Source organism: Poeciliopsis prolifica, unplaced genomic scaffold (genome assembly GCF_027474105.1).
Source record: "Poeciliopsis prolifica strain line A6 unplaced genomic scaffold, Auburn_PproV2 SCAFFOLD030, whole genome shotgun sequence".
NCBI lineage: Eukaryota > Metazoa > Chordata > Actinopteri > Cyprinodontiformes > Poeciliidae > Poeciliopsis > Poeciliopsis prolifica.
In genome coordinates this window covers 2,189,659-2,205,169 of record NW_026562405.1, presented here as the reverse complement: position 1 = coordinate 2,205,169, position 15,511 = coordinate 2,189,659, and the positions used below count along the sequence as shown (strand labels likewise).

The 15,511-nt window shown below is 37.0% G+C and overlaps 1 protein-coding gene across 1 annotated transcript in view; it reads left to right on the top strand.

Annotated features, from left to right (window-relative positions):
* Positions 1 to 15,511, top strand: part of LOC129372661 (complement receptor type 2-like) — a 64,457-nt gene that overhangs the window by 19,088 nt on the left and 29,858 nt on the right. The window contains exons 2-3 of the mRNA XM_055050078.1: positions 14,853 to 15,038; positions 15,174 to 15,203. Of these exons, the coding sequence (XP_054906053.1) occupies positions 14,853 to 15,038; positions 15,174 to 15,203 (216 nt within the window). The remainder of the gene's footprint in view (positions 1 to 14,852; positions 15,039 to 15,173; positions 15,204 to 15,511) is intronic.

Sequence of the window (15,511 nt, the reverse complement as noted above, 5' to 3'; positions counted from 1 at the left end):
TCCTAAAAAGGCATTGGTCATCTCTGCTTTCCTGTTAGTCCCCATTTTACCCCTAACCTTTCACCTACTATCCACCTCCAACACATCATCAGTGACCTTTAATAGCAGTTACATGTTTTACACCATTTCAAGTTCAATGTTAGAATCACATTCATAACCCTTTTAGTTTTTCTGATTTAGCATTAACTTATAATTTAAGATAACCACAACTTATTACTCTTTTATTATTATTTCATACCAAAGTTACAGTTACTTGTTTTACTTGTAAGTTTTCCCACAAGTGAGAGTGTAAATGTAAGTATTGTCATAAGTAAACCAATATTAATATAAGTACTTTACTTTAACTTTTATCTAATTTCTCAAAATGTTTATATTTCATCCTTTAAAACTTTTGTGCTTTTAAATAAGGACTGGTCTCAGTTATTTTTATATATCTGCAAGCTGGAAACTTACTTCCTCTTTGTTTAGGAAACATGCTCTTCCTGTCCTATCTTTCTCTCCGACTATGATTTCTTATGATTAGATAGGAAAAAATAAATATAATTAAAGCTAAGTTTGCAGGAGACAAAAACATCACACACAACCAGGTTTATTTTATTGCAGTCTGGGAATACTGTTGCATCTAGATGTCACTTGTGTGACTAATTTTAAATGTAACTTTATTTGATGTTACTGTTAACTAAAATCTCCAGCATGGGGAAGTGGGATGATCTTGGATTTTCTTGACAATAAGTAACAAGAATATTTTTGCATTTTTATTTTTTTTTTTGACACATTCACTGGAGGACAATAAATATTTACATAAAGTTCATCAAAAAATAAATTGTCCCCTTTAATGATTTCCTTACCACATCTATATATTGAGTCGGGTCGTGGGGGAAGCAGCCTTACTAGGGAGTTTTGGGGTATTTTGAGGAAACATGTATTTTATCCAAATTAGTTAATAACAAGAGTTATGCTAACTTTGTCATTTAAAGTCTAGAAAATATCATCGGATGAAACTATTACTACAACCAGTGCATCAGCATCCACTTTATTAAAAAGTATCAAAAGTTTTCTTCTGAGAAATTTTGAAAATGTATTTTTAAACGAAGTTGGAAAGCAAAATTTTAATCTAAAATTTGTCACTCCACCAGTTCTTTTTCTTTTTTCTTTTATATCATAATCAAGTGAATTTTCTGTGTACCTCAGCAGTAAATAAATTATAGATTTCTCAAACAATGCAGAAGTTGAAAACTTCTACATTGATCACTGCTCTGGAGACGACCTTGGTGAGTCATTGCATTACGAAAGAATCGCAGAAGTAACATGGCATGTTTGGAGAATCATAAGTTATAAGGATTTTTCATTAGTTTTCCGAAGAATTGTGCATATTTAACTATGTTGATATTTTCCTTAAAAATACTTAATTGGACCTTTGCTGTCATTTTGTAAATCCATTGACTACACTGTTTTGTACTTGCAGACCAGAGTATTTTGAAATCTAAAGAAAAGAGCAACATCTTTAGTTTTGCTCTTATCTAAAGAGCAAATCTCTTGGGTTTGGTTTTAATATTATTTTATCTTTGCAGAAATTGAACCTCCTTTAAACCTACTGTTGATAGGCGTGGCAGGTAACATGAATGAAAGTGCCTCTTTGAAATGAATTTTATCATTTTCTGTGACTGAAATGTAAAATGATCAAATATCTATTTTCTTTCATTTCCTTCACAGTTGGCTGTTCACTTGCACTTTTTTTCTGCATTTTTTGGGTTTGGAGGCGATGGTGAGATATTATATTTTAAACTTACAAATAACTGGATATCTTTATATACAGCTCTGAAAAATATTAAGAAACCAGTGCACTGAACCCCACTGAAAACCTCATCATTATTCCACCAAATATTGATTTATGAAGTTTTTCTGAGTAAAACATAAGTATTATTGTTTCTACATGATAATGAACTTGATTTATTGACATTATTTGAGGTCTGAATGCACTGCATTTCTTCTTCTTCTTCTTAATCTTCACCTTCTTCTTCTTCTTCTTCTTCTTATTATTATTATTATTATTATTATTATTATTATTATTATTTTGACCATATCTAATTTTCTGCAACTAAATACTAACTTTTTGCTTGGAATATGAGAGAAATGTTGTCAGTAGTTCATAAAATAAAAGAACAATGTTCATTTTACTCAAACATGTAAAAAACTAAAATCAGAGAGATTGATCATTTTATATGATCAAGCTCTCATTTTACCAGAGCTGTATATAAACATTTAAGCTTTTCGTCTTGCTCCTTTTCCCTATTTCATGTTCTCTCCCTTCAACTTCTGCATGTTTACATGTAAATACACGGTAAAGTTGAACACTTTGATTCCATTTTAGTGTTAAATTAACTGAAAATCCCTGAAACAATGTACAAGCATTCATCTTCAAGTGTTTTATGGTGTTTGTTGGTTTTTAATAACAGACTAATGTAAAAACACTGAGGCAGGTTAAAATTTAGCTGTTAATGTCTGTGTAACTGGGTGAAAGTAAAACATACTGCCAAAGAGAAAAAAGCACATTAACTACTATGTAATAATGTTTGAGATTCTTTACTTGAAACTAAATACAATCCATTTACAGATTTCTTATTGTTTGCACAAATGTTTAATATCATCAAACCACTTATAAAAATAAAAAAATACCTGAAAAAAGTAAAATAAATAAATAAATAAATAAAAGACAAAACATTGAAATTAGGATTTTATTGGAAATTGTAAAAACCAGAAAAAACAAACATCTGGATTGATAAGTGGTTGTGTACTTCACTGGAGTCATAAAGCCTTAGAAATAGCTTCGTAAACTTTTAGCCAGGCTGAAAGATGTTCAGGATTTTTTTTTGACAACACACAAAGTTTAGACTGGACAACGATCACTGCTTCCGTCAAGGCGGCTAAGTGTTTGCTAATATACAATTGGTAAAAGGTAGCCTTAATTTTGTCTAAATTTACTGGTTTATAATACTTTTGTATATTTTTTCTGTTCAAAAATATTTTCATTACAATGACTAACCTGTAATTCCATGGAATGCTAGTTACAAATGCATTAAATCAGTTAACTTTTTGATAAAAAATTAACTGTCCAATAATTCTCACACAAATTTTCTATCTTTTGACACTATAGCTCAGATGACTCTGAAGGATAGTAAACCCTGGAGATATTTCAGTTCCGAAGTCTTTAAGTATCCTTCTTCATTCAGGTATCCATTTCATTTGGTTTTGAGCTCAGACCATCACAATACCAAACAATCTTGTTTAAACTGTTTTAACTTGTTCATTTTTCTTCTTGTAATTTTCTGTATGAATCATTAAGTATAAATATTTTCATATTGAAGCAAGAAGAATAGCTCTTGATCCTGTTGTCTTATTTTTTTTTTTCCACCACAATGAAAATGCAACTGTTTAAACAGTTACTCCTTGGTGTCTTATGTGTGTTTCTTTCTCAGTTGGAACTGGACCCAGCTGTTGGGACATCTACTACAGATGAAGGACGTCTGCCTTTGACATCTGCATCATTTTATACACTAATTGGTTTTACCAAGCTAGTAAAAATTTGAAACTATTTATTGTTTGTTTCTACTAATTACGTTGTGAACCATTTTTTTCTATTTAAGTTAGAAATTATTTTAATCATTAAAAAAAAAACACGCATCTTAGAGTTCTTGATGACTATTAAGCCTGCACATTTCCAGGTTTTTCTGTTTTGTGATGTTTTATAAGGACAGATACATAATCCAAGTTGTCCACGAACAACACAATGGGGTTAATTCAGTTTACAAACTTCAATGGTGGGTGGTGAAAATTCTTTCTTTTCATGAACGTTTACTGTTGCATTTTTGTCTACTATACAGAACAATAACAAACCATTTTTTGAGAAAGATTTCAAATCATCATCCTTAAAATGAAACATTTTCAGATAAGATAGTAAAAAATCTTCTCTTTCTGACAATTGAAGAATGAGTGTAGTATATGTAGCATTCATATGTAAAGATAAATATGTTTATGAAACACTAAGTCTCTTAACATTAAAGGGACTTAATACAACAATAAAATGCTAAATTAATGGGAGTTGTTGAAATAGAATTTTAAATTAGCACAATAGTACATAAGTTAACTTTTAGGTTAAGATAAATTTAGATACAAATCCAAACTAAGACAACCGGTGACTCTCTGGACTTACATAAATTTCTAATCAGAAAGCAATCTTATACTCCCTAAGGAACATTTCAGACAGGGAGTGTATTGGCTATCAGGCAATAAATTCTTTACTCAGGGTTTAGTTTCAGACAAACATTAAAAACTATAGAAGTCTGTTACAACATATAATCAAACATATTGGTACATTTTTTTAAGCATTAAAAAGCATGTTTTTAATTAGTTAGTTTTAGATCCAACTTATAGTTAGTATTAAGAAATACATTTTGTGCGAGTTTGTTTAAAAAACACCAACTGGTTTCTTGTTGAATCATTTTGAGGCAGAGAGAATATTCCAGATCCACGCTGTAAATCAGGTCGCCTAAAGGATCCTGGTACGAGAAGAGCTGGGTGTTTCAGTGGGTCTCAGAGGTAATAAAATTAACATTTAAGACAGCCCACACAAAGGAAAAACACACCTCCTAATGCATATATTTAAATGAAGAGAATACACATTCTTATAAAATGGTTTGTTTTTTCTTATAAAATGGTTTGTTTTTAATGGTTTGTTTTCCCAAAAGATGCATCTTTTGTTTGTGTTTTCGTTTCCCTTTTTACTCAGTTAATTGTTTCTGTTTTGTCATGTTTTGGACTTTTGATGATCTAGGTGAGATGCTTATTGTAACATTCTTTTTGCATTGACTTTCTCTGGATAAACCCTGGATATCTGAAGTCTAACGTCGTATGATTGCTCTTTCTCCCTGCACATATATTGAAACACAGGAATTCAGGAAAAGAGGAATAAATTAACGAGCTAAATCAAGTTTATCCTCTTTTTAATTCTTAACAGAGTTTAGCAGTCTTATGGCATGAGGGATGAAGCTGTTGTGAAATATGGCTAATGGATAAAAAATAGAAGTCTGTATTGAGCTATTTATTCTGTTTAAAGTTTGAAGTGTTTTACTTTTTTGGAAAAACTGAAGGAATGTAACCAGGCACGTTCTCAGTTCGTTGTCATGTAACATTAGAATACCGTACCTTTATTCAGCTTGTTGTTGCCCTGCTGTATTTTTTAAATGTATTTTTATTGCCTTTCAAGATGACATGTCTGTTCTTGGCGTTGGATTTATCAGATAAATTTCCCTCAAAAATGCGACTTATACTCTGTTGAGACTCATATATGTATTTTTCTTCTTTATTATGCATTTAAGCCTGGTGCGACTTATACTCCGGAGCAACTTATAGTCCGGATTATACGGTATATCGTTTTGAAGGTGTGGAACAGATGATTGCAAATTTCCTTCACAAAAAGTGATGATACTTCATTATGCCTGTAGAGGTCGCTTTTATAGTTTTTGGAACCATGAATGAATTTTTCTCTTTTTTCCCTGGCCTAATGGTTTCTGACTTTTTTGATCTTTCCACCTTGTTATAATTGCATTCCATCATCAAACATGTACCTGGTTTGTTGACCTGATTCGTTCATGCATGTTTGAGAAATCCTTAAATCTCCCATGGTGACCATTCAGCTTTGCAAAACGTCTAGGGAATGGCGGCAGAGCTCCTCCTCTTTTCTAAGTGTAGCTTCCGCCTCACAGAGCACCCCCATGACTCCCCAAGTCAGCTCCTTCAAACTAGCAACAATTAGCAAGCACTCAATGGAACTGGAAACCTGCTGGGCTCATTATACAAACTACATCTCATTGCAACACTGTTGAAAACACTATGGGGTTAAAACAGGAGCAATGTTGTGATCACCTCCTGAGTTTTCAGAGACAGAAGCGCAATTTCAAAGCGTTGAATTATGAAGACAAAAAATTTGCAATGCAACTTAAAGTAACCAAATCCCGATTTTTTTTTTTTTGTGAAATCAGAAATTTTTTTTGGCACGACTTACACTTCCCAATATATGACTTGTATGTGATCTCCAGTGCGAACTGCAAACAACCTGAAATTGTCCCGCATGCGAAGCAGAAGGCATAATAACATCACACATAGAACCTGTTTGCGGAAACAGAAGTTGGTGCTAATGGAGCATATTTTGCAATTTTGAAGTTGCTGTCTGACCCGAGCCAGCTCATTAACAACTTTATCCTCATTATAGTCCTTCATGGTTGTTGTTTTTCTTCCCGCTTATGCGTATCAGGACACAGAATGGTGACATGTATCGTTTATCATTGGCGTTCAGATTGGATGAATACAGCCTTGCTGTTTAGATTCAGTCACATTTAAAAAGGTAGACAGAGACAGACTTTATTGTCATTCAATTGTACACATAAAAATGTACATGTTGGGAACAAATTTTTGTTGCAAAGCTCCAATAGTAATAATAAAATAAATAATAATAATAAAGTATCAATGTAAATACATACAATGAAACATTAAATGAACGCGAGTTTAGTATGACATGAAGGATGAAGTTTTTGAGGAATCTGTTTGCTCTGCATTTGAAGCTGCTGCACTTTTTCCCAGAGGGTAGCAGGCAGAACATGGTGAGGTGTTGTTCTCCTCCTGCTACCCTAACAGCAATGTGGTAGCAGGCTGTGAGCCCTGGACACAGCGACTCTAACCTCTGGTTGCAAAGTCCACGTGGAAAAAAAGGAGAATCATCTTCAGATTGGCCTGATTAAAGTCTCCAGTAACAATGAAAATAGCCTCTTCCATCAATGACTTCCATCAGTGATGACTTCCATCTGCAAGAACTGTAGCGCACACTCTTAATGTTGGCTCTAAGAGGGATGTAACAGTAGTGATCATAATCATGGTAAATTCCCTGCATATAGAAAGATCAGCAGTTTATGGTAAAATAAAAAAAAAAAAAAACAAATAAACACTCACGAGTGTATATGCAAACACCAGCACAGGCTCCTGTCCAAACAAATTAATATCCCCATAACGTTGACGACGTCGACATCAGAAATAGAAGAGTTTAAGTTTTTGCAACGGTTGATTAAATGACTGCCTGTGTACTTCACTGGAGTCATAAAGCCTTACAAATTGCCTCATAAAGTTTTAGCCAGGCTGAAAGATGTTCAAGATTTTTTTTCTTGTCACCTATTCTTGATGTGAAGATACAAGACACAAAGTTTAGACTGGTCAATGATCACTGCTTCCTTCAAGGTGGCTAAGTGTTTGCTAATCTACAATTGGGTAAAAGGCAGCCTTGATTTTGTCTAAATTGACTGGTATTTTTTTTTATTCAAAAATATTTTTATTAAAATGATTAACCTTTAATTCCATGGAATGCTAGTTACGTATGCATTAATTAGTTAACCTTTTATTTTAAAAAAATGAACTGTCCAATAATTCTTACACAAATTTCTTAATTGATGACCCTATAGTTCATATGACACTAGAGAGGAGCTGATGTTGGAGCCATTACAATTCCACACTCTTTAAGTATCCTTCTTCATTCAGGTATTCATTGTATGTATTTTTTGACCTAAGACCATCAGAATATCAAACAATCCTGTTTAAGCTGGTTTAACTTCTTCATTTTTCTTCTTGTAATTTTCTGTGTGAAACACAAAATATAAATATGATTTTCATATTGAAGCAAGAAGAAACAGCTCTTGATCCGATTGTCATTTTTTCCCCACCACAATCAAAATGCAACTCTGATTAAACAGTTAGTCCTTGGTTTCTCATCTGTTTCTTTCTCAGTTGGAACTGGACCCAGCTGTTGGGACATTTGCTACAGATGAAGGACTGCTGAACTGAGCGCCTTACCACGCCTTGGATAAAACAAGAAGGCTCCCTTTTATCAACTTATATTTGTTTTCACTTCAAAAGAAGAAAACTAAACATCATGAAGGCTGTTGTATTGTTTCAAAGTTTAATTTTTAGATGCACGTTTTCTTAACAGTTTCATTGGCTGTAGTGGCCTTTAGGTGAGATCAGTTAAACAGGAAAATCAGTAATGAGAGAAGGGGAAGATATGCTGCACAGGCAAAGAGAGCGTTTTTATAATTACTCTACATAATCACTAAAAGATTGAAAATACTTTATTTCACTTCATCTCTTTTACTCCTACTAAATGTGTTGTAAACACTTTTTCTACTTATGTTCTAAATTATTTCAGTCATTGAAAAAATGTCTTCATAAATATTAAGCCTGCGAGTTTCCAGGTTTTTCTGTTATGTGATGTTTTTATCAGGACTGACATATAATCCAAGTTTTTCAGGAATGATACAGTGGGTTTAATACAGTTTACAGTCTGCATTGGAGGATAGTGAAGATTCTTTCTTTTCATGATTGTTTACTGTGGGTTTTTAGTCTGGTATGCAGAATATTAACAAACCAGTTTATTGAGAAAGATTACAAATCATCTTTAAAATGTAATATTTTCTGATGAAAAAACTATAGAAAAAGAAATAATTTATATTTGACAGTGAAATAACGTGTGTACAATGTATCTATTCATGCATATGTGACGATAAAGATGTGCATCGCACAATAAATCCCTTTTATAAGGTGACATTGCTGGACAAAACATAGAAGTCTATGTTGACTGATATATATCATGTTATAAATAGTAAGTTTTTTTTCTTTATAATGTAATAACTACCAGACTCAGAGTATTGAACCACTCTGGTCCTGAGAAAGATAACACTCTATGTTCCCTGCACTGCTTGACTTTCAGATGCTTTTGTTTTGACCATCTTCTACGTCATCTTTGCAGCAACTGTGGCCTTGCATTGCTTCATTAGAAAAGAGAAACTCCTTGAGTGAAAGAAATATTTAAAATGGATTGCTATGACATTGACATGGTATTCTGTTCATGCACTAAAAATAAAACTTTGCTGATTTTCTCTGTCCTTGTTCTGAATTTTTTAGATAAAAATAATAAAACAATATTCAAATCACAGTCTGGTTGATCACTGCTACTGAATTAAGTCAAATTTCTTTAGCTTTAATAAGTGAAGAATTATATTAAAATAATTAAAGTGACTGATATGAATTAATTATCTTGGTCAGTCGTTCACAAACTGTGTTACTGGAACTAGTGGTGGTCCACGTGATCCCTGTAGTGGTACTGCATATAAACCAGATGCTGTAACGTCACCTGAGCTCAAAGTGCAACACAGTACAGTTAGCTTACCAAATTATTTTTATTAAAAGTAAGAATGGATAAGTGATTATCCAGCTTTTATTGTACTCAAAACAAAAACTGAAGATACAAACGGAAAGAAAATAGTGCCAAGACTATTTTTACAGTAAGAGGAATTCATGTCTGCAGGAATAGTTTTCAGTTTCTTTGGGTGAATTGTTGAACTTATTTCTATAACGATAGTATGACACCAGCACGATATCTACCCTTACCAAAAAGATAAAATACGAATACAAATTTGTTGTGTACAAATATTTGTAATGTATTTACCTTTTTGGCAGTGGCTTCCTTCTTTTCAATAACATGTTATAAAAGCATATTACTAAATTCTAATAACATCACTCACTGTATTCAAAGTTCATCAGTTACTCTCCTACTGCATAATTTGAAGGGAGATCTATCAAAGATCAGTTTAAAAGAAAAATGATCAGCTGCATCCATAGCAGAGAGTTACTTGCACTAATTGTACTGGTTAAAATAATGACATGGGGGTGTATTATATAGAAGTATTCCCTCATATTATGACTATATTATGTGTGTCTGCAAACAGAAGCATTTAAATAAAATCTAGTGATAAGACGTGACATGTGGATAAATTGGAGGTCACATTGAAAGTTTTCCACTTTTTGCAATATTTGTAGGAAATGCTGTGCCTTTAAAAAAGGCGTTGACTGGTGAGGATATATATATATATATATATATATATATATATATATATATATATATATATATATATTATATATATATATATATATATATATTATATATATATATAAAAATTCCCTTCTCACCCACCGCGGGTGGTTCTTATCCTCTGAGCTCGGGTCCTCTACCAGAGGCCTGGGAGCTTGAGGGTTTCTGCGCAGTATCTTGGCTGTGCCAAGGACTGCACATTTCTGGACTGAGATGTCTGATGTTGTTCCTGGGATCTGTTGTAGCCATTGCTCCAGTTTGGGGGTACTGCCCCGGGGCCCCGATGACCACAGGCACCACTGTGGTCTTCACCTTCCAGGCCCTCTCCAGTTCTTCCCTGAGGCCCTGGTTTTCTCCAGTTTCTCGTGCTCCTTTTTCCTGATGTTGCAATCACTTGGTATTGCTACATCAGGAATACATAAGGCATCAGTATATCACCCGAGAGGGCAGGGTTCGATCCAGTCTGGGTCCTTAGGCAAGACCCTTCAAGCTACTGCCTACCTCAATACCATGAGAGATACTAAGTTGCATAACATGCGGCTCAGACGTCGCCCGGCCAAACAAGGTCTGCGTCAGGTGTTGGGGAACCAGAGCACCTTGATGACAAATGGGCTACTGGAACAAGACGGAAATTGGGCGAGAGATGAAAATGTGGATCTGTTTGGAATGCTACTACTCAAGTAACCCTAGTGAGAGAGTTACATGCAAAGACTGGGGAAGGAATGGTTACTTCGACATCCCAGTCAACACTAAGCGCTAAACAACTAGTAGCTCAGTGTTCCAACATCGCAAACGGCAACTGCTATCACAACTGAGATTGACGAGATAAACACAAATGCTACGGCAAAAGGGAGGAACCCGGATGTCAGGACTGTGGGGACTTAACTACAAGTCCCCACCCAGTGAGTGGATACACGGCCCCAATGAGCGAAACAGAGCTGAACGAGACAGCTGCTGACCTGAGAGAGAGAATCATGACCCGAATGACAACCAGACCTCCTCGGCGCCAATTACAACGGCTGAGTGAAGTACATCTGAAAGTCTCATTGAGAATGTGAATGCAGCATTGAGAACGATCCCTACCAACACCATAACAGAAACCAATGGCTGATCTACAACTCAGCATCAGTGATCCTTGAGATACTTGGCTATAAGAGCAACCATGAGACCCAATACCCACCATGGAAAAAGACGGTTAGAGGCTAAAATCAAGGTAACAAGGAGGGAAGTGAGCCAACTGTCAGAGCTCCACAAGGGTGCAATGAAAAGACAGTACCCAGAAAGTACAGGCAGATGCCCATACCTGAAGCACTCGAGACTGCCAAACAGAGGCTCCAAGCCTTGTCCAGCCGCCTAAAGAGATACACAAGGGAGAATGATTCCAGAAGGATTAACCGGCTCTTCTCCACTCAACCAGCTAAGGTGTACTCTCAATGGCAGGGTAACAATAACAACAGAGCAGACCACCAAGGCTGGGACGGAACAATACTGGAAAGGCATATGGGAAAGGGAGGCGTCCCACAACAGCAATGCACAGTGGCTGATCTCTCTACGAGAGGACCACAGCAACCTCCCTGAGCAAGCCCCGGTAACCATCACTGTGACAGATGTCCAAGAAAGAGTCTCAGGTATGAAAAACTGGACAGCACCAGGGCCTGACATGATCCATGCCTACGGCTAAAGAAACTCACTGCTCTCCATGAGCGAATGGCAGCCCAAATGAACCAGCTGCTACAAAGTGGGACTCACCCTGAATGGTTAACTGAAGGGCGGACAATCCTAATCCAGAAGGATCCATCAAGGGTCCAGTCCCACCCAACTACCGACCAATAACCTGCCTCTCCACAACCTGGAAGCTCATGTCAGGCATCATAGCGGCCAAGATAAGCAAACACATGGAAAACACATGAGCATGGCACAGATGGGTATCGGTGTAAATAGCAGAGGAGCCAAACACCAACTCCTCGTAGACCGCACAGTTGCCGAGACTGCAAAACCCGACACACCAACCTGTGCATGGCTTGGATTGATTACAAGAAAGCCTATGACTCAATGCGCATACTTGGATCATTGAATGCTTAGAGATGTATAACATCAACAGGACTCTGAGAGCCTTCATTGCAAACTCGATGAGGCTGTGGAAAACCACCCTTGAAGCCAACTGCAAACCACTTGCACAAGTGTCCATCAAATGTGGCATATACCAAGGAGATGCTCTGTCCCCGCTACTGTTCTGCATAGGCCTGAACCCCCTCAGCCAAGTTATCAACAAGACTGGCTACGGATACAGACTCAAAAATGGGCCAATATCAGTCACCTACTCTACATGGATGACATCAAGCTGTACGCCAAGTGTGAGCGAGACATCGACTCACTGATCCACACCACCAGGATCTACAGCACTGACATTGGGATGTCATTCGGACTAGAGAAATGTGGTCGGCTGGTCACAAAGAGGGGGAAGGTCATCCACACAGAAGGGGTCTCACTCCCAGAAGGAACAATAGCAGACATAGAGGACAGTTACAAGTACCTAGGTATACCACAAGCAAATGGCAACCTCGATGAGGTCACAAGGAAAGGAGCCACAGCTAAATACCTCCAACGAATAAGGCAAGTCCTGAGAAGCCAGCTCAATGGCAAGAACAAAATCCGTGCGATAAACAGCTATGCCTTGCCAGTAATCAGATACCCTGCTGGAATAATTAGCTGGCCAAAGGAGGAGATAAAAGCACAGATATTAAGACCAGAAAGCTACTAACCATGCATGGAGGGTTCCATCCCAAATCCAGCACCCTGAGACTGTACACGAGCCGCAAGGAAGGAGGCAGAGGACTAGTGAGTGTGAGAACCACTGTCCAGGACGAAACAACTAAGATCCATAAATACATCAGGGACAAAGCCTCAACAGACAATGTGCTCAGTGAATGTCTCAGACAACAGGGAACGGAGGTTGAGGTGCCAGAGATACCATCATGGGAGGACAAACCCCTACATGGGATGTACCACCAGCAAATAACCCAAGTGGCTGATATCAGTAAATCCTACCAATGGCTGGAAAAGCTGGACTCAAGGACAGCACAGAGGCCCTCATCCTGGCAGCCCAGGAACAGGCCCTAAACACCAGAGCAATAGAGGCCCAGATCTACCACACCAGACAAGACCCAAGGTGTAGGTTGTGCAAGGAGGCCCCTGAGACAGTCCAGCACATCACAGCAGGGTGCAAGATACTGGCAGGGAAAGCGTACATGGAGCGACATAACCAAGTGGCAGGCATAGTGTACAGAAACATCTGTGCAGAATATGGACTGGAAACCCCAAGATCAAAGTGGGAAACACCCCCAAAGGTGGTGGAGAACGCCAGAGCTAAGATCCTGTGGGACTTCCAGATCCAGACAGACAAAATGGTAATGGCGAACCAACCAGACATTGTCGTAGTGGATAAACATCAGAGGAAGCCGTTGTGGTAGATGTAGCAATACCAAGTGATTGCAACATCAGGAAAAAGGAGCACGAGAAAACTAGAGAAATACCAGGGCCTCAGGGAGGAACTGGAGAGGGCCTGGAAGGTGAAGACCACAGTGGTGCCTGTGGTCATCGGGGCCCTCGGGGCAGTAACCCCCAAACTGGAGCAGTGGCTACCACAGATCCAGGAACAATCAGACATCTCAGTCCAGAAATGTGCAGTCCTTGGCACAGCCAAGATACTGCGCAGAACCCTCAAGCTCCCAGGCCTCTGGTAGAGGACCCGAGCTCAGAGGATAAGAACCACCCGCGGTGGGTGAGAAGGGAATTTATATATATATATATATATATATATATATATATATATATATATATATATATATATATATATGTCTGTCCTGATTATGCCATCACTTAACACTTGAATTCTCAAAGATTAATTAATTTTATTTGCCTCGTTTTTCTTATTTAATTCTTGATTGTAAGAATGTTTGACTCTAAGAAGCACATACCTCCCCTTAAATCTCTACAGCAAAAACATAAAATCCTACAAATCCAAGGGTGTATTCGAAACAAAGTGAAATACAAATGTCCAAAATTCCACTCAGGACATTGGAGACACAATGTCATAAGCATGTAAATTGCTTCGTGGTTAGGATTCTTGTGAAAGTCGTTTGTTTGAATTAGTGAATTCCAAAACAGTAATTTATGTTGGAAACCAAGACTTTTATTTGAAAATTTTCAACTCACCTCATTCCCTTCTAGTAACTAAAAAAGTGAATTGACTTCAATGGAAGGAGAATCATTTCCACCGTGAGGAGCGTCTCTACACACCACATTTCCATGACTAAAGTTGGACTGATGTAGAGGCAGCTTCATCCGGATGGTTTGTATTTCCTTCCACATCTATGAGGGTTTAGTTGACATCGGCAGACAGAGAAAAACTCCTTATCCTGTGCCTATTTATCGGGAAACGTTGCAGGTCAGTACGTCACCGGCCAAACCGGCTTCAAAGATAGATTATTTGTACTATTTTTGTTGTCACATAAAAACATATTACGTTTTGTTTGATGTCAGGGTCACTTTGACTAATAAGAAACTTTTATTTAAAATAACCTTAACTTAACAACTACCCGTCTAGCATTAAACGTTATGACAACGTCCACTTAACGTTGTCATAACGACGCAGAGCGTCAAATCAACAGCAAACGTCCATCAGACATTTATTAAGATTTGACAAAACATTTGCTGGACGTTTCGTCATATGATCTATAATGTCTACCGAGTCAAAATAACTGATAAAAACATATTTTTCAACTTATGTTGTAGAATCATGTTAAAATAACCAAAGTCACAATAACAGCTTTGCTTTTATGTGTGTGTGTTTGTGTCATTTTTCTTCATTTTCGGTTCGTCCTAGCTGATTGTCCCATACCTGATCATGGAGAGTTCACAGTTCTCACAGAGGAATCCCTTCTAAAACAGCATTTCCCTGATGGTACTGTGATCACACATGAGTGCAGACTTGGATATGAGAAAGTAAGTGGCACTGGGAAGATGACTTGCGTCAATGGGAAGTGGAAAGAGCCAGACATCAAGTGCAGGCGTGAGTCCTGTCTAACTTGCAATTTACATCTGACAAAAACAGTTATCCAACATGCTTTACATTGTCATCTTCGCTCAAGATATATCACACTGATGACTGTTGTTCCTTGTTGTTTTTGTGTTTCTTTTATCAAAGGGAAAGACTGTGGTCCCCCTGTACCACAACACACATGATATTTAACTCAGGCAAGGGACTCTGTATGGTGCAAGGCATATATAACCTGTGAAAAAGGGTATATATGATTCCAAATATATAAACTATATAATCTGCTTCAATGTCATTGTTTTATCTCAGAAAATCAAGTGTATGCCCTGACTTTCAGTAACTCCATTAAGGGTTACTTTACACTTAATAGTTTGGTAGACTTAGTTCAATTGTGGTGTAGAAAATATAGTCAGTTACCGTAATTGTTTTCAGCTCTCTAGTTTGGTTTTCCGTTAAGCTTTTTTATATGTAGTATTTTATTTCCGCCA